Source organism: Bos grunniens, chromosome 25 (assembly GCF_055505025.1).
Source record: "Bos grunniens cultivar Pamir isolate PY7600 chromosome 25, Bosgru_T2T1.0, whole genome shotgun sequence".
NCBI lineage: Eukaryota > Metazoa > Chordata > Mammalia > Artiodactyla > Bovidae > Bos > Bos grunniens.
In genome coordinates, this window is record NC_141189.1 from 42,727,825 (window position 1) to 42,749,542 (window position 21,718).

The 21,718-nt window shown below is 47.9% G+C and overlaps 1 protein-coding gene across 15 annotated transcripts in view; it reads left to right on the plus strand.

The window, feature by feature from the left end:
* Nucleotides 1-12,721: 12,721 nt before the first annotated feature.
* The window catches only part of NPRL3 (NPR3 like, GATOR1 complex subunit), a 33,193-nt gene continuing 24,196 nt past the window's right edge, over nucleotides 12,722-21,718 (plus strand). For 10 of the 15 annotated variants that reach the window (XR_015154954.1, XR_015154953.1, XR_015154951.1 and 7 more), the window contains exons 1-2: nucleotides 12,722-13,142; nucleotides 18,224-18,293. Coding sequence is in view for 3 of the 15 variants with exons in the window: in XM_086376711.1 (XP_086232837.1) it covers nucleotides 13,025-13,142; nucleotides 18,224-18,293 (188 nt within the window). In the remaining 12 variants the exon portion in view is untranslated. The remainder of the gene's footprint in view (nucleotides 13,143-18,223; nucleotides 18,294-21,718) is intronic. The other 5 variants (XR_015154952.1, XM_086376714.1, XM_086376717.1 and 2 more) reach the window with 2 other exon arrangements.

The following is a 21,718-nucleotide window of genomic DNA, read 5'->3' on the forward strand; positions in this document are numbered from 1 at the left end:
TGGATCTCATATCAGATCCAGTGACCATGGGCGGTCAGGGCCTGGTGGGCTTGGTGGGGTGAGGGGCTATCACTCCGGCCACCCTTGCTGGGCCTGACCAGACTCCAGGGGAGATAGGGGCCCAGTCAGCCCAGGAGGTCATCCTGCGTTTGCAGCCCAGCGCTGCACTTTCTTGTCCATTTCAGAATCCCAGAATGGGAGAAGCCAGAGGACTGCCCATATACCGTCCGGTTCCCGGCTGGCCCGTGCCCCTGCTGGCCCCATTACTGCTGGACTAGGCTGTGGCTGGACCCACATGACACCTCCCCCCTGCCCAATGCACACACTGGCTCTAGAATCCCTGGGTTTCCTCCAAGAAAACAATGCATGGTCTTGCCTGGTGGGCCCTGAAGAGGGAGGTACTGAATGGTTTCTGAAAAGCTGGGGAAGTGGCAAGTAAACAGAAGAGAATCCTTCTAATATCGTGTGATTTTAGGTTCTGCAGTGTTGCTCACCAAGTCATAACTTAAACAAAGTGAGGCAGATATGCCTTTCAATTTTATTTCAACCTACAATACAATTGATTTTTTTTATTATGCTGCTCTGTGAATTTTGACACGTGTATAGATTTGTGTAACCTCACCCACAATCAGGACACACAGCTCTATCACCCCCAAAACTCCCACTGGCTGCCCTTTTGCAGCCTCATCTTCCTCTATCCCCTAAACTGACACCACTGTACTTCTGTCTCTTTTAACAATGTCCTGTAAATGGAAATATACAGCTTGTCAACATACAGCATGTCATCTTTCAGGACTGGCTTCTTTCTCAGCATAATATTCTTGAGATACATGCATGTTATTGCCCGTATCAATAGTTGGTTTCCTTTTACTGCAGAACAGTACTCCGTGGTAGTAATGTTCATTCATTCTCCCACTCAAACATGTGGGTTTTTCCCAGTTTGGGGTTATTACAAGTAAAGCTGCTGTGAACATTCTTGTGTAGGTCTTTATGTAAACATGTATTTTTATTTCTCTGGGATAATACCATATCTAGGAGTAGGATTGTGCTAAGTGTATGTTTAACTTAGTAGGAAACTGCTAATCTGTTTTCCAGAGTGGCTTCACCATTTTGCATTCCACCCAGCAAAAGTCCTAGCTGCTCTGTGTCTTTGTCAACACTTCCACACGTTGGCTGTTGTGATGTTGTGGGGCCGTATGGCGCACTGGCTTCAGTCTGCATTTCCTTGACAGCCAGTGACGTGGAGCGTGTTCTCACACTCTTGTTTGCCATCCAGGTTTTCTCTTCGCTGAAATATCTCTCCTGGTATTTTGACCATTTTAAAATGGGGTTGTTTGTCTTCTTACTGTTGAATTTTGAGAGTTCTGTATGTATTCTGGATGCAATCATTTGTCAGATATGCACTTTGCAAATATTTCCTTCTAGTTTGTAGCTTGTCATTTCGTCCTCTTAATAGTATCATTTGCGGAGCCAGAGTTTTATTTTTTGATGAAGTCTAATTTATCAAGTTTTTCTTTTAGGATTCATGTTTTTAGAGTCATGCCTGAGAATTCTTTGCCTAATCCCAAGTTACAAAGCCTTTATCTAAGTGTTTTCATCTAAGACTTTCAGAGTATTTCAGAGTTTATGTTTTACACTTTGGTCTGTGATCTATTTTGAGATCATTTTTGTTTAAGGTATGAGGCTTAGGTCCTGGGTTGTTTGTATTTTCTCTTTACCTATGAGTGTCCAATTTATCCAGTACCATTTGTTGAAAACACTATACTTCCTCTATTGAACTGCCTTCTCTAACTTATTTGTAAACGATTAATTGCACATTAATTGCACATATTTCTGCACATCTATTTCTCTATTCTTTCTTTTATTCCACTGACCTATGTGTCTATCCTTCACCAAAATCACACAGGCTTTATTACTGTAGCTTTATGTCATATCTTAAACTTAGATAGTCTCCCAAGAATGAGAGAAAACATTTGCAAATCATATATCGGATCAGGGACTGATCCAAAATATAAAAAAATCTTACAAGTCAAGAAGAGACAGCTAACTGAAAACTGGGCAAAGTACTTTCATAGACATTCCTCTAAAGAAATCATAAAATGTCCAATAAACACGTGAAAAGGTGCTCAGCATCATTACTCATTAGGTAAGGTAAGGTAAGTCACTTCAGTCGTGTCCGACTCTGTGCGACCCCATAGACGGCAGCCCACCAGGCTCCGCCGTCCCTGGGATTCTCCAGGCAAGAACACTGGAGTGGGTTGCCATTTCCTTCTCCAATGCATGAAAGTGAAAAGTGAAAGTGAAGTCGCTCAGTCGTGTCCAATTCTTCGTGACCCCGTGGACTGCAGCCCACCAGGCTCCTCTGTCCATGGGATTTTCCAGGCAAGAGTACTAGAGTGGGGTGCCATCGCCTTCTCCGTACTCATTAGGGAAATGCAAATCAAAACCAAAAAAGATAGCACATCATACTCACTAAGATGGCTGGAATCAAAAACCCCAGCCTGAACTCTAATCCTAACCTTACCTACAGCGTATAGAATGGCTCTATTTAAAAGACAAAATGACGATTGTTGGTAAGGAGATGGAGAAATTAGAATCTTTAGACTGCTGATGGGAATGTAAAATGGTGCAGCCACTATGGAAGACAGCCTGGCAGTTCCTCAAAAGGTTAAACAGAGTTCCCACATGACTCAGCAATTCCCTTCTGTAGTACACACCCAATAAAATACATCCATTTGAAAACTTGTACTGTGTTCATAGCACCGCTATTCATAACAGCCAAAAAGTGCAGACAACCCAAATGTCCTTCAAGTGATGAATAGGTTGAATCAAGTATGGTATATAATCTAGACAGTGGAGTAGTGAAGTGAAGTGAAGTCGCTCAGTCGTGTCCAACTCTTTGCGACCCCGTGGACTGTAGCCCACCAGGGTCCTCCGCCCATGGGATTCTCCAGGCAAGAATACTGGAGTGGGTTGCCATTTCCTTCTCCAGGGAATCTTCCCAACCCAGGGATTGAACCCAGGTCTCCCACATTGCGGGCAGATGCTTTAACCTCTGAGCCACCTGGGAAACCCCAAGTGGCGTAGTATCCAGTCGTAAAAAGGAAGGAAGTACTGATACGTGAGTGAATCTTGAAAAAATTCATATTGTATGATTCCGTTTACATAAATGTCAAGAACAGGCAAGTCCTTAGAGACAGATAGTAGCTTAGGGAACTTGCCTAAGTGGTTAACTTGTCCAGTGGTTAAGAATGCAAGGGACATGGGTTCAATCCCTGGTCCGGGAAGATTCCACATGCTGAGGGGCAACTAAGCCCACGCACCACAACTACTGAGCCTAACACTCTAGAGTCTGAGCTGCGACTACGGAAGCCCAGCTGCCTAGAGCCTGTGCCCCACAAGAAGCCAGCACACGAGAAGCCACGCACCACAACAGAGCGCAGCCCCTGCTTGCTGCAACTAGAGAAAGCCTGCGTGCAGCAGCGAAGACTCAGCACAGCCAAAAACAAGTTAATAAAATTAAAAAAAGATAAAAGTCGATTAGGTTTTCTGGAGCCAGGGTAGTTGGGGGTCTGTGACTGTTAATGGGGCTGGGGGTTCTTTCGAGGTAATGAAAAGTTTCTAAAATTGTGGTGATGGTCACATAACTCTGAATATACAAAACCCCACTGAATTGGACACTTAATTTTTTTTCTTTTTTTTTGGTCTGTGCAGCATGGTATTTGGGATCTTAGTTCCTTGATCAGGTATCACACCTGTGCCTGCTGCAGTGGAAGTGCAGAGTCTTAACCACTGGACCCCCAGGGAAGTCCCAAATTGCACACTTAAAATGGCGGGAGGTATGGTATGTGAATTTTATCTCAATTAAGGTGTTAAAAGATGGGGTGATGTCATTCCTCCATCATTATTTTTCTTTTCCAAAACGATTTTGGTGACTCTGGTTCCTTTGCCTTCCCATGTGAGTTTTTGTTTGTTGTTCAATTGCTCAGTCGTGTCTGACTCTTTGTGAATCCATGGACTGCAGCACACCAGCCTTCCATGTCCCTCATTATCTTCCGGAGCTTACTCAAACTCATGTCCATCGAGTCGGTGATGCCATCCAGCCATCTGGTCTTCTGTCGTCCCCTTCTCCTCCTGCCCTCAATCTTTCCCAGCATCAGGGTCTTTTCCAATGTTCACATCAAGTGATGAAAGTATTGGAGTTTCTGCTAGCATCAGTCCTTCCAATGAATAAATAGGGTTGATTTCCTTTAGGATTGACTGGTTTGATCTCCTTGCAGTCCAAGGGATTCTCAAGAGTCTTCTCCAGCGCCACAGTCAAAAGCATGAATCCTTCAGCACTCAGTCTTCTTCGTGGTCCAACTCTCACATCCATACATGACCACTGGAAAAACCCTAGCTTTGACTATATGGACCTTTGTTGGCTAAGTGATGTCTCTGCTTTTTGAGTTTCAGAGTTAGTCAAAGAGTTACTTGCACAAAAGCCTAGGAGTTTTTCAGAATGGAGGTAAACGTTTCCTGTGTGGAGAGTTCTGATCACAGATATTTTGCTAAACTATTCTTAGAGAAAATTGTGAGGCTCAGACAAGCCCTCTGATTGGAAAACATGTGCACAAGAATAAACAAGTGTTGAGCACCTTCTGTGCTTGGAGTGTTACTGTGCTATGAGGCTTGCTTCTTGTAAGCCTGAGACCGGGCTGATGAGACTGGAGGTCTGAGGGCGGGTGCTGCCTCCCGGGGTGCCTCCCCGCTGCTGAGCAGAGAGGGCGGGGATCTCCGGGGCTGTCAGTTCCTGTCTGTGGCCTTGAGGCCGAGTCTGTCTTCCTGGAAGCCCCTTCCAGGTCTCCCCTTATGTTTCACAGCTGTGCCCTCTTCTCATGTGATAGGGTCTCCCTCTCCCAGGGTGTGCCCACCCTCTGCTGGCCTTGCGCTCGTGGTCACCTCTCCTGGCCGTGCTCTGCCTCTGGGCCCAGGTGTTCACGGGGTGTGTGACTTTGCCTCTCTGGGCTCACCCCAGAACTGATAAGCCCAGCTCTCCCTGCTCACGCCTGTTTCAGGAGACTCCAGGCCGCTGCCCGCATCTAGGCCTGCAGTCAGGGTGTGCGAGTCTGATCCTGAGGCTTCAGCTCCCCAGAAAGAAGAGAAGGAAGGGAGACAGACAGGGACAGATGGACAGACTGGCAGAGAAAACAGACTGAGCCAGGGAGACAGAAGGGGCTGAGGAACACGTGGAAGTTCAGGCAGAAGGAGGGAGTCTGGAGGTCCTGGGTGAGGGTGGAGCTGACCTGCTGGACAAGGTAGGGGAGGCACAGCGGGGCCTCAGTGAGCAATGTGCCTTGGACAAGGCCCCCAGCTACAGCGTCCGGGGTCTTGGCCGGGAGTCAGTGTTGGGGGTGAGGAGTGTGCACTCCCGGCCTCCCGCCGTGGGGCTGGTCCTCACTCCCCTCTTGGCAGCACCTCCCCCATCCTTGGCTTTCACAGAACAGAGTCACAGGAAGCCACTTTGATTCTGAAACTTCCAAGGCCTGCAAAACATTGGTGTGGGCAGGTACCCTTTTTCTTTTACTTTTTTTCATTGTAAAATACAGTACAAGATTACGTCACAGTGTAATGAAATATTATAAGTCACATACTGAGCATCCCAGTCCTCCCCAAAGGTGACCCCAACCTACTTTCTTGCTTTACAGTAAGCTTTTACTACACACTTATGTGTCCTTGGACTTCCCTGTGGCTCAGATGGTACAGACTCTGCCTGCGACGCAGGAGACCTGGGTTCTATCCCTGGGTTGGGAAGATGCCCCGGAGAAGGAAATGGCTACCCACTCCAGTATTCTTTCCCGGAGAATTCCACGGACATAGGACATTGGTGGGCTATAGTCCATGGGGTCGCAAAGAGTCAGACAAGACCGAGCAACTCACACTACTACTACTCTGTGTCCTTAGGCGCGTTAGTTGGTGTTGCCTGCCTTTGGCTGTCAGGTCCATGAGACAGTGTAGTGGGTCATCTCCCATCACCCACGTTTGTGACATGCCCGAGGTGCTGTGGGCATCGGTTGTCGTCGCCGTGTTGTGTTTCCTGGTAGGGACATATCACAAGTTACCCAGGGTAACAGGGATGGACATTTGGGCTGTTTAGTTCTTGGCTGTTGTGAGCGACGCTGCAGTGAACATTCTGTTGGGTATATCCCCAGGATGGAGGCTGCTGGGTCCAGGGCGTGGAGTTCTCAGCTTCAGCAGTTAATGGCAGATGTTTTCTGGAGCAGTTGTACTGCCTGGCACTCACCTAGTGATGTGCGAGTTCCTCTTGCTCCTCACCCTTCTGAAAGTTTGTCACTTGGGTCCCGGTTGGAGGCGGGGTCTCAGGGTTCAGGTTTTCTGCTGGGTGTATACTGGCTTCTCACGTGGTCTTAATTTGCACTTTCTTGACACTGCTGAGCTAGGTCCCTGTTCACACAGTTGCTGTCCTTTGCATTACATTTGCATTTCCTTTTTTTGTTGAAGTTTCCAAGTCATGGCCATTTTTCTACTGTGTTGCCAGTCTTATTGATTTATAGGAAATTTAAAGAGATTCTAGGTAGGGACTTCCCTGGTGGTCCCACGGTTAGGAACTCACCTGCCAATGCAGGGGCTATGGTATGATCCCTGATCTGGGACGGTCCCACAGGCAGAGGCGCGGCTGAACCTGCACCGGCACGTTGAAACTGCTGACCAGCACGCCCGGAGGCCATGCTTGGCAACAAGAGAAGCCGCTGCGGTGAGAAGCCTGCGTGTTGCAACCAGAGAGTAGCCCCTGCTCGCCACAACTAGAGAAAGTCGGCGTGCAGCAACGGAGACCCAGCGCAGCCATAAATAAATAATTAATTTTTAAAAGTACTAATGGACAGGGAGGCCTGGTGTGTTGCAGTTCATGGGGTTGCAAAGAGTCGGACATGCCTGAGCTACTGAACTGTACTGAATACTTACAAAAGTATTCTGGATGTAAGTTCTTTGTCAGTTTCATATATTGTACCTCCCCCAGGTCTGTACTTTGCCTGCACGCTCTTACTGCTGTTTTTGGTTGAGCAGAAATTTATAGTTTTAATGCAGTCAAATTAAGTGATTTTTAAAAATTCAGGTAAAAAAAAATGTACCTTTCTATACGTAACAGCCAAAAGGTGAAAGTAACATAAATGTCCATCCATGGATGAATGGATCAACAAATGATGGTATTTCCATACAGTGAGATATTTACTAAACAGACATGAAAATGAAGCTGAGAAAGATTTAGGGCAGGAGAAAAGGACAATAGAGGATGAGATGATTAGATGGCATCACCGACTCAATGGACATGAGTTTGAGTGAACTCTGGGAGATGGTGAAGGACAGGAAAGCCTGGCATGCTTCAGTCCAGGGGTCGCAAAGAGTCGGATGCAACCGAGTGACTGAAAACAATGTAAAGATGAAGCACTGACAGAACGTGGATGAACCTTGAGAATATTACGCTAAGTGAAGGAGCTAGACATGAAAAGCCATATACTGTGTGACTTCCCTTATATGAAGTGTTCAGAACAGGCAAACCCAAAGAGACAGAAAGTGGACGAGTGTGTGCCAAGGGCTGGGGGTGGGGTTGGGGAGGATGGGATGATGAAAATATTCTGTAACTAGTGTGATCCTGGTTGCACTCATTATGAATATATGAAATGCTACAGAATTAACTTCACTTTCAAATGGTTAATTTTGTGTTATGCAAATTTTCCCTCAAATTTTTAAGAAGTGGAGTAAGCATTATGCTGAAGGCTGAGGTGAAGTGAACCTTCTACATTACTTTTCTAAGAACTTTGCCGTTTGGTCCTTCGAGCTGGCCACAGTCCACCTTGGATTGCTTTTGTGTGGAGTGAGGTGAGGTCTGCGGACCGGCTCTGGCTGGTGTGAACTGAGTGTTCTCTAAGTCCTGGGCGTGGTGTGGACTGGGCACTCTCATGTCGGGTGTTTGCCCCTCACAGCTCTGTGAGAGAAGTTTTATTTTTCAAGATGACGTGTTTTCAGATAAGGAAACACAGGCTCGGGAAGGTTACACGTTCACAGTTTCCGTGGAGGAGGAGCAGCCCCAGTGGGCAGAGGAGACCGAGGTTTGCTGTGTGCGAGGCCTTCTGTGTCTGGTCCTTGCTCTCCCACTTGAAACAAGAGGGGCTGGGCCTGTGCAGGGCCTCAGGGCCCTGAGACCTGCTGGTCTCTGGGCCGAATTCCAAGTGCCAGGCTTGTTCTGAGCTTGTGTACTGGGGCTGAGCTCAGAGGGGCTGTGGTCTCAGCAGAAGATTGAGACAGGGGTCTGCAAATGCTTCCTCCCCGCCTCCCCCAACTGAGAGCAACCCCTGGCTGACCCTGGGCAGGATGAGCTCCCTTGTGAGCCCTGGTTTCACTGTTTTAACCTCAAGCGTGTCCTCCACCTCACTCTTAGGACGGATGAGCTGCTGCCGTGTGACCTCAGCACACAGCAGCGTGAATTCAAGATTATTGTTGTTCTTGTTGTAGGTGAACGATTTTCCTGGGCAGATACTCTGCGGTAGGGATGGTGGAGATATCACGTTGGTCTGAGATAGGGTTCGTGAGCCCCGCCTGGCGCTCGACCGTCGAGGGTGGCTCTATCGGGGCCAGACCGAGTGGCAGGGCTGATAAGGCCTAGCTGTCCAAGGAGCCTCCTGGCCCTGCCCTGGGTTAGGATTCGGTGCTTTCACTGCTGTGGCTCAGGTTCAGTCCCTGGTCAGGAAACTGAGATCCCACAAGCTACAAGGCATGGCTTCCCCTCAGAAAAGACAAAGAAAATGAGGACTTGGAGATGTGGGGCGCTGGCAGGGAGGCGTCTGAGGGCACACCCTGCAGTGAGCAGAGGCTGAGCCTGGCACGATGCTGCCCGGGAGGCTGTTAGTTCCCACTGTGCTTCCTGGTGGGGAATCAGAGTCCAAAGTGGGACCACCTACCCTCAGTCCCTCTGCTGCCGGCAGCTGGCTGCATGGCCCAGGGAGTGACCATGAGCCCCTGGTTTCCCTGACAGCCCGGGAACACAGACGGACACGGACACTGAGGTGCCATTGGGGAGGGTGCTGTGGAATTCAGACCCCCACTCCCTTCAGTCTAGCCCGAGACAGTCCTGCATCTGAGCCTCGGGAAGGGATGTGTCCTGGTGAGCTCCCTTCACCATTCATGGATTCCAGTGCTTGTTACAATGAAAAGTCATGAGCCACACAGCCAGAAAATACACAATGAATGCTCTGGGGAAGGTTCCTAGCATGAAATGGGCCCTGAGAGGGTAATATAGGAATGGTGGTTTCTCTACTTTTGGGCCTTACCCCAGCCCAAGCACAGCCAGTTCTGGGGTCATAGGCCCATCCAGTGGCGCAACAGCATGTCCAGGAAAGTCAGAAGAAGCAGACCTGAGCCAGAGTCCTGGCTTTCGTGTCTGGGTGCCCACAGATTGCCAATGTCCGGCAGGGAGGCCCCATCCATACAGCTCTCCCAGCCTCACCTCTTGCTCCTATGTCCTTGTTTCCATTCTGAGGACATTCATGGGAACTGGGGGAGAACTCGGAAACCTTTTGATGATACATAAAATCAGTATATTCTAGGGACTTCTCTGGTGGCCCAGTGGTTAAGAATCTGCCTTGCAATGCAGGGCACATGGGTTTGATCCTGCTGTGGAGTTACTTAGCCTGTGTGCCGCACGTACAGAAGTCCAGGCACTGCAATGAAGATCCTGCATGCTGCAACTAAGACCGGACACAGTCAAATAAGTAAATACAATATTTTAAAAAATCAATATATTCTAGACTGGAAAAAGGGCTTGCAGAATCTGTAACAGAGGTTAGCTGTGGTGGTGGTTTAGTCACTAAATCGTGTCTGACTCTTGCAACCCCATGGACTGTAGTCAGGGTCCTCTGTCCATGGGATTCTCCAGGCAAGAATATTGAAGTGGGTAGCTATTTCCTTCTCTAGAGGATCTTCCTGACCCAGGGATCGAACCTGGTTTCGTGCACTGCAGACAGATTATTTACCCACTGAGCTACGAGAGAAGACACATTTGTGTTATTACCCTTATTTTACATAGAACATGAGGCCCTGTACAGAAGAAATGTCTCTTTCCTTATCCGTAATATCTATAGCATTTTTTAGGCCATGGATATAAAAGTATTTCACCAAAGAAAGATCCCATAAACAAAGGATAAACGGGCTTCCCTAGTGGTCCAGTGGTTAAGAATCCACCTTGGAATGGAGGGGACACCGGTTTGATCCCTGGTCCCAGATGAGGCAGAGCAACTAAGCCCGTGTACTGCACCGACTGCACCTGCAGTCTGGAGTCCTTGAGCCACAGCTACTGAAGCATGTGTGTCCTAGAGCCCGTGCTCCACAACGAGAGAAGCCCACATGTCGCAACCAGAGAAAAGCCCGCACATGACAATAAAGACCCAACTGCAGCCAAACATATAAGGAAGTAAGAAAGGTTTTAAAAAGGACACACAACACAAAAGGAAACATAAAGGCATTTCTTAGGCTCTGGTAAATAAGCAATACAGTTAATTCTGTTCCTCAGTAGTACAAAAATGCAACATGAGACATTATTTTCCTTTCTTGACATTTTTTTGGGGATTAAAAAAGTCAATGCTATGCAGTCCTGGGCAGGGCAATATGTTTGTGGGGAACATCTGAGACATTTCAGAGATATGTACCCATTACCCTGGGAGAGTCAACCCATGAATATGTTCTTCAAAATACACATTTGTGTTATCCTCAGTGAAAGAGGTTACTTTGGCAATGAAAATGCCAAAGTTCCATTCCTGGAACTTCCTTGGTAGTCCAGTGGTTAGGAATCTGCCGTGCAATGCGAGGGATTTGGGTTCAATTCCTGGTCAGGGAACTGAGATTCCACATGCCTTGGAGCAATAAAGCCTGCATGCAGCAACTGCTGAGCTCACCTGCCAGGACTGAAGAGAGTCCATGCGCCACAGGGGCGATCTTGCCTAATGCAGTGAAGGTTCTGCATGCAGCAACTAGGACCCAACACACACAACTAGATAAATAAAAGACAATGCTCCTTCTTTAGCCCATTGATTACTTTCCCATCCATCTGATGTGCTTGAAAAGATTTGAAAACAGTCGCAGTAGACTGTCCACCACAGTCACCTCCTGGGACCACAGGGGTGGGGTGGGTGGAGTGCTTTTTTTACTTTTTAAAAGCAGCTGCTCTGTGAGATAGAATTCACATATCGTACATTCTACCCATTCAAAGTGTGCAGTTTAGTGGGTTTTAGTATGTTCAGAGAGTTATGCAGCTACGACAATTTAGAACATTTTCATCACCCCAAAGGAACCCCCAGCCCCTCAGTTCCCACAGGTGGTGTCTAAAGATTCCGATTTCACCATTTGCTCACTATTTTTTTTCAAGTATAGCCATCCTAGTGGGTGTGATATGGCGTCTCTTTTTAGTTTTGATTTGTTGCTGTTCAGCCGCCCAGTTGTGTCGGACTCTTTGGGACCCCACGGGCTGCAGCATGGCAGGCCCCCCTGTCCCCACCAGTTTTGATTTGCATTTCTCTAACTCGTGATGTTTGAACATCTTTTCACGTGTTTCCAGGTTCCTTGTCTATATTCTTCAAAGAACTATCTATTCATGTCTTTTGCCCACTTTTTAGGGGGTCACTTGTGTTTTTCCTGTTGAGTTGTGTTTTTTAAAAAATATATTCTGGATACAATTGTCTCATCAAATATATGACTTGCAAACATTTTCCCCCACTCCGTGGGTACTTTAATAACTTTTACAGCAAAGAAAGGCACATTTAGAGACATCCCTTGAGCCAGATCATGGCATCTGGTCCCATCACTTCATGGGAAATAGATGGGGAAACAGTGGAAACAGTGTCAGACTTTATTTTTTGGGGCTCCAACATCACTGCAGATGGTGACTGCAGCCATGAAATTAAAAGACGCTTACTCCTTGGAAGGAAAGTTATGACCAACCTAGATAGCATATTCAAAAGCAGAGACATTACTGCCAACAAAGGTCCGTCTAGTCAAGGCTATGGTTTTCCTGTGGTCATGTATGGATGTGAGAGTTGGACTGTGAAGAAGGCTGAGCGCCGAAGAATTGATGCTTTTGAACTGTGGTGTTGGAGAAGACTCTTGAGAGTCCCTTGGACTGCAAGGAGATCCAACCAATCCATTCTGAAGGAGATCAGCCCTGGGATTTCTTTGGAAGGAATGATGCTAAAGCTGAAACTCCAGTACTTTGGCCACCTCATGCGAAGAGTTGACTCTTTGGAAAAGACTCTGATGCGGGGAGGGATTGAGGGCAGGAGGAGAAGGGGACGACAGAGGATGAGATGGCTGGATGGCATCACGGACTCGATGGACGTGAGTCTGAGTGAACTCTGGGAGTTGGTGATGGACAGGGAGGCCTGGCGTGCTGCGATTCATGGGGTCGCAAAGAGTCGGACACGACTGAGCGACTGAACTGAACTGAACTGAACCGAACTCGAGCCAGAAAGTTAGGCCAGGCAGCTTTCTATTTGCATTGCCGCTGGCTCCCTTGGCCAGAAGCAGGCCGCCGCGGGCGCTGGGATAAGCCCAGCGCCCAGAGCCAGCGTCGCGCCTGCGCACACGGAAGCTTGCGCCTGCGCAGAGGTCGCCGGTCTGCGTACAGGGTGCTTCCGCAAGTTTGCCTCATACTGTCGCGAAGTCTCGCGAGCCTCTCGCGAGTGTGGGGTGCGGGACGGGCCCGTGGGCTTGGTGGGTCTGGCTCCGCTCGGCGCCCCGCCTGCAGCCTGTCTTCCTCAGGGCGCTGGGTCCCAGGTCCTCTGCTCCCCCCCGGGCCGCTCCTCCTCAGAGCCCCACCCGCCCCTCTCCCCAGACCCGTCCGCCTCAGAGCCGCCTCCGCCGGGTCCACGGCCCGTGCTCCTCAAGGCGCTGGGTCCCGGGTCCCGGCCCCTCCCCCGCCCGACGTCCTCGGGGCCCCTACCCAGGCCCCGGGCCGACCCCTCCCCGGGCTCCCGGCAGGATGGGGGACAACACCAGCCCCATCAGCGTGATTCTTGTGAGCTCGGGGAGCCGGGGCAATAAGCTGCTGTTCAGGTACCCTTTCCAGAGGAGCCAGGAGCATTCGGCGTCCCAGAAGAGTAAGTGGGCGCCGGGCGCCGCCTCCCTCGCTGTGAGCGGGGAAGCCGGCTACCGTGTTGTGTCCGTACTGGCGGTGCCTTCTCATCAGAGAGTGCTGGGGAAGTATAGAAAAGTAAAAAGGAGCAGGAAAAGAATCACTCATAGTTTAAACATGTCAAATCACTGTTGCTAACGTTTCATCGGTTTCTGTAGACTTTTACCTGGGATAAAGCCACAATGTGAATGTATTCAGCTAGGATGAAGTTACGAAATGCAGGGACATCGGAGTTTTCTTTGGCTACTTCCCCTCAGTTCTGCTGCTCCTCCCCCGATAACCACTTTGAAAAGCGTTCCTCTTGAACATAGACACCAAATATATATCCACAGAAAAATAGTTTATTACTTTGGGCTTCTTCCCCCTCCCACACATAGGATGTTCTCAGTCGCTGTTTTTTTTCCATTGAACCGTCTGTCTTGAAGCTTTTTTCTGCCTAGCAGACAGATCACCTCCCTCTTGGTGTAGCGCACAGCTGCCTGGTAGGAACATACTCTTTCCCTGCGGATGGACATTTAGGTTACTTGTGGTTTTTCACTATTGTGGATGTTCAATTTATAATTAATTAAAAAAATTATTTTAAAATTTGTAAACATGGAAAAAGTTTTAAAGGCCCAGAGGAGTTTAGATTATGAAAAGGTGGTTCTTTCCTCTCATTGACCCTCAGCCACGCACATCCCTTGTAGGGTCAGATGCTGTTACCATTTTCCTGTGCATCTTTCTAGAATCTTAAGTGTAAATGCAAGCATATACGTACATTATTTTCTAAGCACAAGTGAACACGCTGTTCACACTCTCTGCCCTGTTTTCATTTTCACTTTACATGTTTGATATAGATTTAAAACTATGGTCAGAATCATAGGAAGAACTTACTATGGTTTATTCATCCAGTCCTCTGTTGACGGACATTTGTTTCCAGTCTTTTGCTAGCAGTGTGAATGTCTTTTATGTATGTTTTTTTTGTTCTGCAGAATATATGATCAGTTCCCAGAAATAAAATGTTTGGATCCTCGGGTTAATAGTGAGTCATGTGTTAAAATTTATTTATTTGGAGGAAGATTGCTTTACATTGTTGTGTTGAGCCATGTATTTTTAATAGATCAGATTTTTCTGTGTTTGTTCATGAGATAGGTGAAAACTTTTATCCGATAGTAGTTTTAATGGGCTTTTGCCTTCTGACTGAGAGTGAGCATGTTTTCCTGTTTTTATAGTCATTTGGATTTCCTTTTGAGTTAAGAACCTACTCATAACCTTTGCTTAATTTCCTCTTGGATTGCTTGATTTTTTTGTTGTTGGTTTGAAGAAGCTTTTAATATATTTAGGAAAAAATAGGCCTTTGTGACAAAGCTGTACGTTCTTAGCCAGTTTGCCTTTTGAGTTTTGATTTTTATGGAGTCAAGTTTTCAGTCTTTTTGTGGTTTCTGAGTTTTGTTCTGCATAGAAAGGCCTTCTGCTGTCCAAGATTATTAACAAAAGGAGTGTCTTGTTTTCCTGTGGAACATTTATTGTCTTTTCAAAAGATATTCTGTATAATTGCTTTATAATGTTGTGTTAGTTTCTTCAGTAAAACAAAGTGGATCAGCTTTATATGTACATAATATCCCCTCTTCCTTGGACCTCTACTTCTCCACCAGCCCCCTCTCCCATCTAGGTCATCACAGAGCACTGAGCTGAGCTCCTTGTGCTGTATAGCAGCTTCCCACTAGCTAGCTATCAGTATATATTTGTCAATCCTACTCTCCCAATTTGAGAAAAGGTAGAGGAACCAGAGTTCAAATTGCCAACATCCACTGGATCATCGAAAAAGCAAGAGTTCCAGAAAAACATCTATTTCTGCTTTATTGACTATGCCAAAGCCTTTAACTGTGTGGATCATAATAAACTGTGGAAAATTCTGAAAGAGATGGGCATATCAGACCACCTGACCTGCCTCTTGAGAAACCTGTATGCAGGTCAGGAAGCAACAGTTAGAACTGGACATGGAACAACAGACTGGTTCCAAATAGGAAAAGGAGTACGTCAAGGCTGTATATTGTCACCCTGCTTATTTAACTTATATGCAAAGTACATCGTGAGAAACGCTGGGCTGGAGGAAGCACAAGCTGGAATCAAGATTGCTGGGAGAAATATCAATAATCTCAGATATGCAGATGATACCACCCTTATGGCAGAAAGTGAAGAAGAACTAAAGAGCCTCTTGATGAAAGTGAAAGAGGAGAGTGAAAAAGTTGGCTTAAAGTCCAACATTCAGAAAACAAAGATCATGGCATCTGGTCCCATCACTTCATGGCAAATAGATGGGGAAAGAATAGAAACAGTGGCTGACTTTATTTTTCTGGGCTCCAAAATCACTGCAGATAGTGATTGCAGCCATGAAATTAAAAGACACTTACTCCTTGGAAGGAAAGTTATGACCAACCTAGACAGCATATTCAAAAGCAGAGACATTACTTTGCCAACAAAGGTCTGTCTAATCAAGGCTATGGTTTTTCCAGTGGTCATGTATGGATGTGCGAGTTGGACTATAAAGAAAGCTGAGGGCCGAAGAATTGATGCTTTTGAATTGTGGTATTGAAGACGACTTGAGAGTGCCTTGGACTGCAGGGAGATCCAACCAGTCCATTCTAAAGGAAATCAGTCCTGGGTGTTCACTGGAAGGACTGATGTTGAAGCTGAAACTCCAATACTTTGGCTACCTGATGCGAAGAGCTGACTCATTTTAAAAGACCCTGGTTCTGGGAAAGATTGATGGCAGGAGGAGAAGGGGACGACAGAAGATGAGATGGTTGGATGGCATCACTGACTCAATGGACATGGGTTTGGGTGGACTCTGGGAGTTGGTGATGGACAGAGAGGCCTGGCGGGCTTCGGTTCATGGGGTCACATAGAGTTGGAATGACTGAGCGACTGAACTGAACTCTCCCCATTTGTCTCACCCTCCCCTGTCCCCACTGTGACCACATGTCTATTCTCTACATCTGTGTGTCTATTCCTGCCCTGCAGATAGGTTCATCTGTACCATTTTTCTTGTTTCCACATATGTGTTAATATATATTTGTTTTTGTTTTTTGGGTTTTTGTCTTAATATATTTGTTTTCTGTGTCTGTGAATCTGTTTCTGTTTTGTAAATAAATTTATTTGTATTATTTCTTAGATTCTACATAATCTATATTCTAGATAATCATATAATATTTTTCTCTCTCTGACTTACTTTACTAAGCGTGATAATCTCTAGGTCCATTCATGTTGCTGCAAAATGGCATTCCGTTGTAGGACTTCTTGGTGGCTCAGTGGTAAAGAATCTTCCTGCCAATGCAGGGGACATGGATTTGATCCCTGGTCCAGGAAGATCCCCTGGAAAAGAAAATGGCAACTCACTCCAGTATTCTTGCCTGGAGAACCCCATGGATCCTGGTATGCTATAGTCCATGGGGTCACAAAGAGTCAGACTTGACTTGGTGACTGAACAACAACAACAAAATTTCATTGTATATGTGTACCATATCCTCTTTATCCATTCATCGGTTGATGGGCACTTAGGTTGCTTCCATTTCCTGGCTATTGTAAATAATGCTGCTATGAACACTGCAGTGCATTTATCTTTTTGAATTAGAGTTTTTGTCTTTTCTGGGTATATGCCCAGGAGTGGGATTGCTGAATCAAAAACTCTGTTTTTAACTTTTTAAGGAAGCTCCATGCTGTTCTCCATAATGACTGCACCAGTTTATATTCCTACCAACAATGTAGGAAGATTCTCTTTTCTCTGCACCCTCTCTAACATTTATTCTTTGTAGACTTTTGGATGATGGCCATTCTGACTGGTGTAGTTGTAGTTTTGATTTGGATTTCTCTAATAATTAGAGAAATGGGCTTCCCTGATGGCTCAGTTGGTAAAGAATCTTCCTGCAGTGTAGGCGACCCAGGTTCGATCCCCGGGTTGGGAAGATCCCCTGGAGAAGGAAATGGCAATCCACTCCACTAATCTTGCCTGGGAAATCCCATGAACAGAGGAGCCTGGCGGGCTAACGTCCATGGGTTTGCAAGAGTCGGACACAACTTAGTGACTGAACCACCAATCTAATAACTAGAGATGTTGAACATCTTTTCATGTGCCTGTTGGTCATCTGCATGTCTGCTTTGGAGAAATGTTTGTTTAGGTCTTCTGCCCATTTTTGATTGTGTTACTGGTTTTTTTGATATTGAGTTATATGAGCTGCTTGTATACTTCGGAAACAAAGCCTTGTTGGTCACATCATTTGTATCACTAAATATTTTCTCCCAGTCTGTAGGTTGTCTTTTCATTTTGTTTGTGGTTTCCTTTGCTATGCAAAAGCTTAAGAGTTTGATTAGGTTCCATTTATTTTTACTTTTATTTCTTTTGGGAGCCTGACCTAAGAAAATATTGCTACAATTTGTGTCAGAAGGCTTTCCCTATCTTCTCTTCTGGGAGTTGTATGGTGTTGTGTCTTATATTTAGTTCCTTCAGCCATTCTGGGTTTACTTTCGTGTGTGGTGTGAGGAAGTGTTCTAATTTCATTCATTTTCGTGCAGCTGTCCCGCTTTCCCAAGGTCACTTGCTGAGGAGCCCGCCTCCACTGAATATTCTTGCCTTCGTGGTTGAGCATCGTTGGCCGTAGGTGTGCGGGTTTGTCTCTGGGCGCTCTGTTCTGCTCCAGTGGTCCCTGGGGCTGTTTTTGTGCCAGTGCCACACCGTTCTGATTACTGTAGCTTTGTAGTGCTGCCTGAAGTCTGGGAGGATTATTCTTCCAGCTCTGTTCTTTCTCCTCAGGATTGGTTGGCAACTCTGAGTCTCTTGTGATTCCATATAAATTTTAGGATTGTTTGTTCTAGTTCTGTGAAAAATGTCATGGGTAATTTGATAGAGACTGCATTAATCTGTGTAGATTGCTTTGGGTAGTATGGCCATTGAAACAGTATTAATTCTAATCCTAGAGCAGAAACCATCACTTTTAATGGTTCCACAACCTTCCCATATGTGGATGGGTCCTGTTTTCTTAGGTTTTCTCTCCTTTTGCCTTCACTCAGGTAAGCCTCGTAGCAGATATGCTGTCAACAGTGCCGGAGAGCATGCTGAAGACGAGGATGGGGACCCCAGGTACGGGCTCTGCAGCCGCTCTGTGGGCGCCGGCCCCCTGTCGACCCAGACATTTCCCCCCTCAGGAGCCCAGTTCCTCTTCTCCACTTGGTGGGTGTTTCAGGCAGACTGACATGGGATTGTGGTGCCCGTCTCCAGCTTTCTTTGTGACTCGGTTCCATGATCCTGCTGTGGGCTGTGTGGTTGGTGGGACAGGCTGGAGACTAGATGGGAGCATGTCCCTACAGGATGTTTATATCCCATGAGAGGAGCATGGAGGAGGGGACCCTGGTGCTGTCCTTGGACCCTCGTCCTCAAGCTCGTGTCCAGAGGTTGAATGTGGGTGCTTGGGTGCAGCACAGCATGTCTGGGTGGTACGGTGGGCTGAGAGCCAGTGCTGCTGTGACCTGGGCTTAGGGCCCAGAGGAAAGCAGCTCCCGTTCCTTCTGGGCGTGCTCCCCACTTCTCTCTGGGAAGTGCTCTCAGGGTGGCAACCTTGAGAAATGGCCACATCTGCCTTCTTACATTCATTTTAAAGCTTAAGAAATAATGGTACAGTCCCAGATGAAGGAGACAAGATCATGACCTGCGAGTCCTGCGTGAGAGTATATCCATGGGAAGGCATCTGTGGGCCCCAGCCTGCACCCTGGCCGTGTGAGGTGTTAGTGTCGTCTCCCTAGGTTCTCTGACGTGGCGCCTGCCATCGCCTCGTGTGTTTTCTCTTCTCTTCTGTGAGAATGTGGGGGCCTCTGGCATGACCGCCGACTGGCTCTGAAGGGGGTGGGTTTTGGAAGCAGCAGGAGGAGGCAGGGATGTGGGGGCTGCTGGGTATCGTGTGGGTCATTCTGCTTGACATCGAGGCCTGTGGATGTCTTGTCCTTTAAAGTGGCGCCTGGAAACAGACTCTTGGCTGTGAGGCGCATAGAAAGGCGTATTGCACTGCACACCTACTGAGTGCGTTTTGGCCCCCTCCTCCTGTGTCACAGGTGGTCCAGAGCAGGGCTGGCCACTTGCCTGCCTTCCTCCAAGCTCTGCGGATGTGAGGCTCAGCCCACTGAAGACTCAGAAAGAGCTCTTGGAACAGTCTGGGAGGAGGGCCGGCAGGACCTGTTTGCTGCAGTGACTTTTCAGAGGCTCACAGTAAAATGACTGGGAGGGTGTTTTCTGGGGAATTCATTCTGCATTTAGCGTAATGAAGACAGGAAACCAGGGGACAGGCATAAGACACTGTGGGTCAGTCAGGATGCCAGACAGGCTTGCTCCCTAGGGAGAGCTGGTCTCTGCAGAGGCTCACTGAACGTAAGAATGCCTTTGTTGGTGATTTTGGCACACTGTAGCACCTGCTGACCCCGCTCCGCGCCCCTACACCATCAGAGGTGCAGGTTAATGCCCCAGGGCCCGGCTGTATTTTGTCTTACAGACCTGCCAAGCTCCTGCTCTGCCCCTGGCACCCAGAGGACCCCCACCCAGCTCAGATGTCTCCCCAGAGCAGTGCAGTGATGTGCCTCACACTCACTCCCTGTTTTCCTTGGTTGTCGTTCTCAGAAGGGCTTTTTCTTCTGGAACCAGCAGTGTGTTCCTGCTTGTCTGTTCGCCAGATTGAAGCTGTGTTAACGGGCCTGACGGTCCCCTCTGAGTGTGGTGGTGGCTGGTCTCACAGGAGTGCGGGTGCAGAGCTGTGCTGCCCAGGGTTGTCCTGACTGGCTAGCCGTTTAAGTTGATATGGACTGAAATCAAATAAAAGTAGAAACTGAGTTCCTCAGTTGCACTGACCACATTTTAGGTTCTCAGTGGCCACCTGTGACGACAAGTAGGGAGTGAAGAAGATGGATATTGTCTGTTTTCTCTTAAGGCCTGAAGGTCAAGTTTAGAAAAGATGCTGTCTTCCTGTTAGGGAGGTCAGCTGTGCAGCGGCCACAGGGTCTCAGGAATTGAGGCTGAGATACTTGGTGGCGTTGTGCGGTTCTCACAAGCCTTTGACCTGTGGGGCCTTGTCTGAGCTCCTTGACATGTTTGGGCAGAAAGACTGAGCGCCGTGCAGGCATCCAGCGCGTGCGTGCGCTGCTGCACTCTGATCGGGCCCTCGGCCTTGTTCTTGCTTCTGGGAACTGACCCTCCTTGCCCAGCCTGAGTTCACTCGTGAGGATTTGAGCGTTCTTGGGAGGACTGGGAGGTAAGTCTTCCATGTCGGGAGAGTGTTTTTCTGTTCTTTCTTGTGTGGCAGGTGGTGTCGTCTTGACCTCAGCGGTTAGTGTAAGTGTGGTACTTCTGCCAGACCTTAGCGCTGTGTTAATTGTGATCTTGTAACTCTTGATGAGTTTCAGAATCAGTGTGGTCTTGATGGCCCTGGTCCCATCGCAGTGAGCGAGTCCTCCAGCCGGCAGGTGACTGGCCACAGGGTGGCCAAGGCTTCTCCACCCACCTCTGTCCCAGTTCCCGCCGCCTTCTTGCTTATTCTGGACTCCTGGTTTCCCTCGGTGCTGGGGGTGGACTGCTGGGTGCAGAGACTCACTGCCCCGCGAGCGCCCAGGCTTCCCGCAGCCCCTACCCTTTCTGCACCTGGACTCGTCTAGTGCTCGGAACCTGAGCGCCCAGACAAGGTTGGCGGGCACCAGGGACCTCTGGGACTGAGCGCTCTCAAGTGCCTTCTCCTCCCGGCAGGCGCTGCGCCCTCGGGAGGGTGTTCCACAAGTGGAAGCAGGGCTTCTTGCCTCCCCACCTGCCCCTCCCAAGAGAGGCGCTTGTCATCGCCCCTCCATCTCTCAGAGGGCTCTGTGAGGTCTGTCCCAAGGGCGGAGTGTCCCCTGTGGCACTCGGGCTTGGATGCTGCCCTGTGCCCATCACACACTAAAATGTCCCCGTGGGCTTTATATGACACTTCTCTAGGAGGCAGGAGTACAGGGGGACCTCTTGCCCCTGACAGGGCACCCCCGGGGTTGCAGGTGCGCAGCGCACCTGGGCACCCCGAGAACGGGGGCAGAGTCGCACGCCCTTCCATGCTGTCCCGCTGTCTGTTTTTGGACTGGCCCGAGAACATGCCCTGTTCCAGGTGTCTCAGAGTGGACGGTCTTGGTTTGACTTCCAGCTGCGCTGGTTCATCTTTCTAAATGTGTTTTCTTTTTTAATTTCTTAAGTTATTGCAGAAATGTTAGTTTTTATAACAATTATTTTAGTGTATTAAAATATATCAATATTTACCATGCCTCTCATCATCAAAACAAGGGAAAAGGATTTTTGTAAATTTTGGAAACATCAAACAAATATTGAGAGAATTCCCTGATGGTCTAGTGGTAAGGACTTGGGGCTTTTATCACCGGGGCCCAGGTTCAATCCTCGGTTGGGGAATTAAGATCCTGCAGGCCGCATGTCGCGGCCTGAAAAAAAACCAAACAAATATTGACACTTTTTGTTTCAATTTGCTATTTATGACTACTACATCGCCTGAC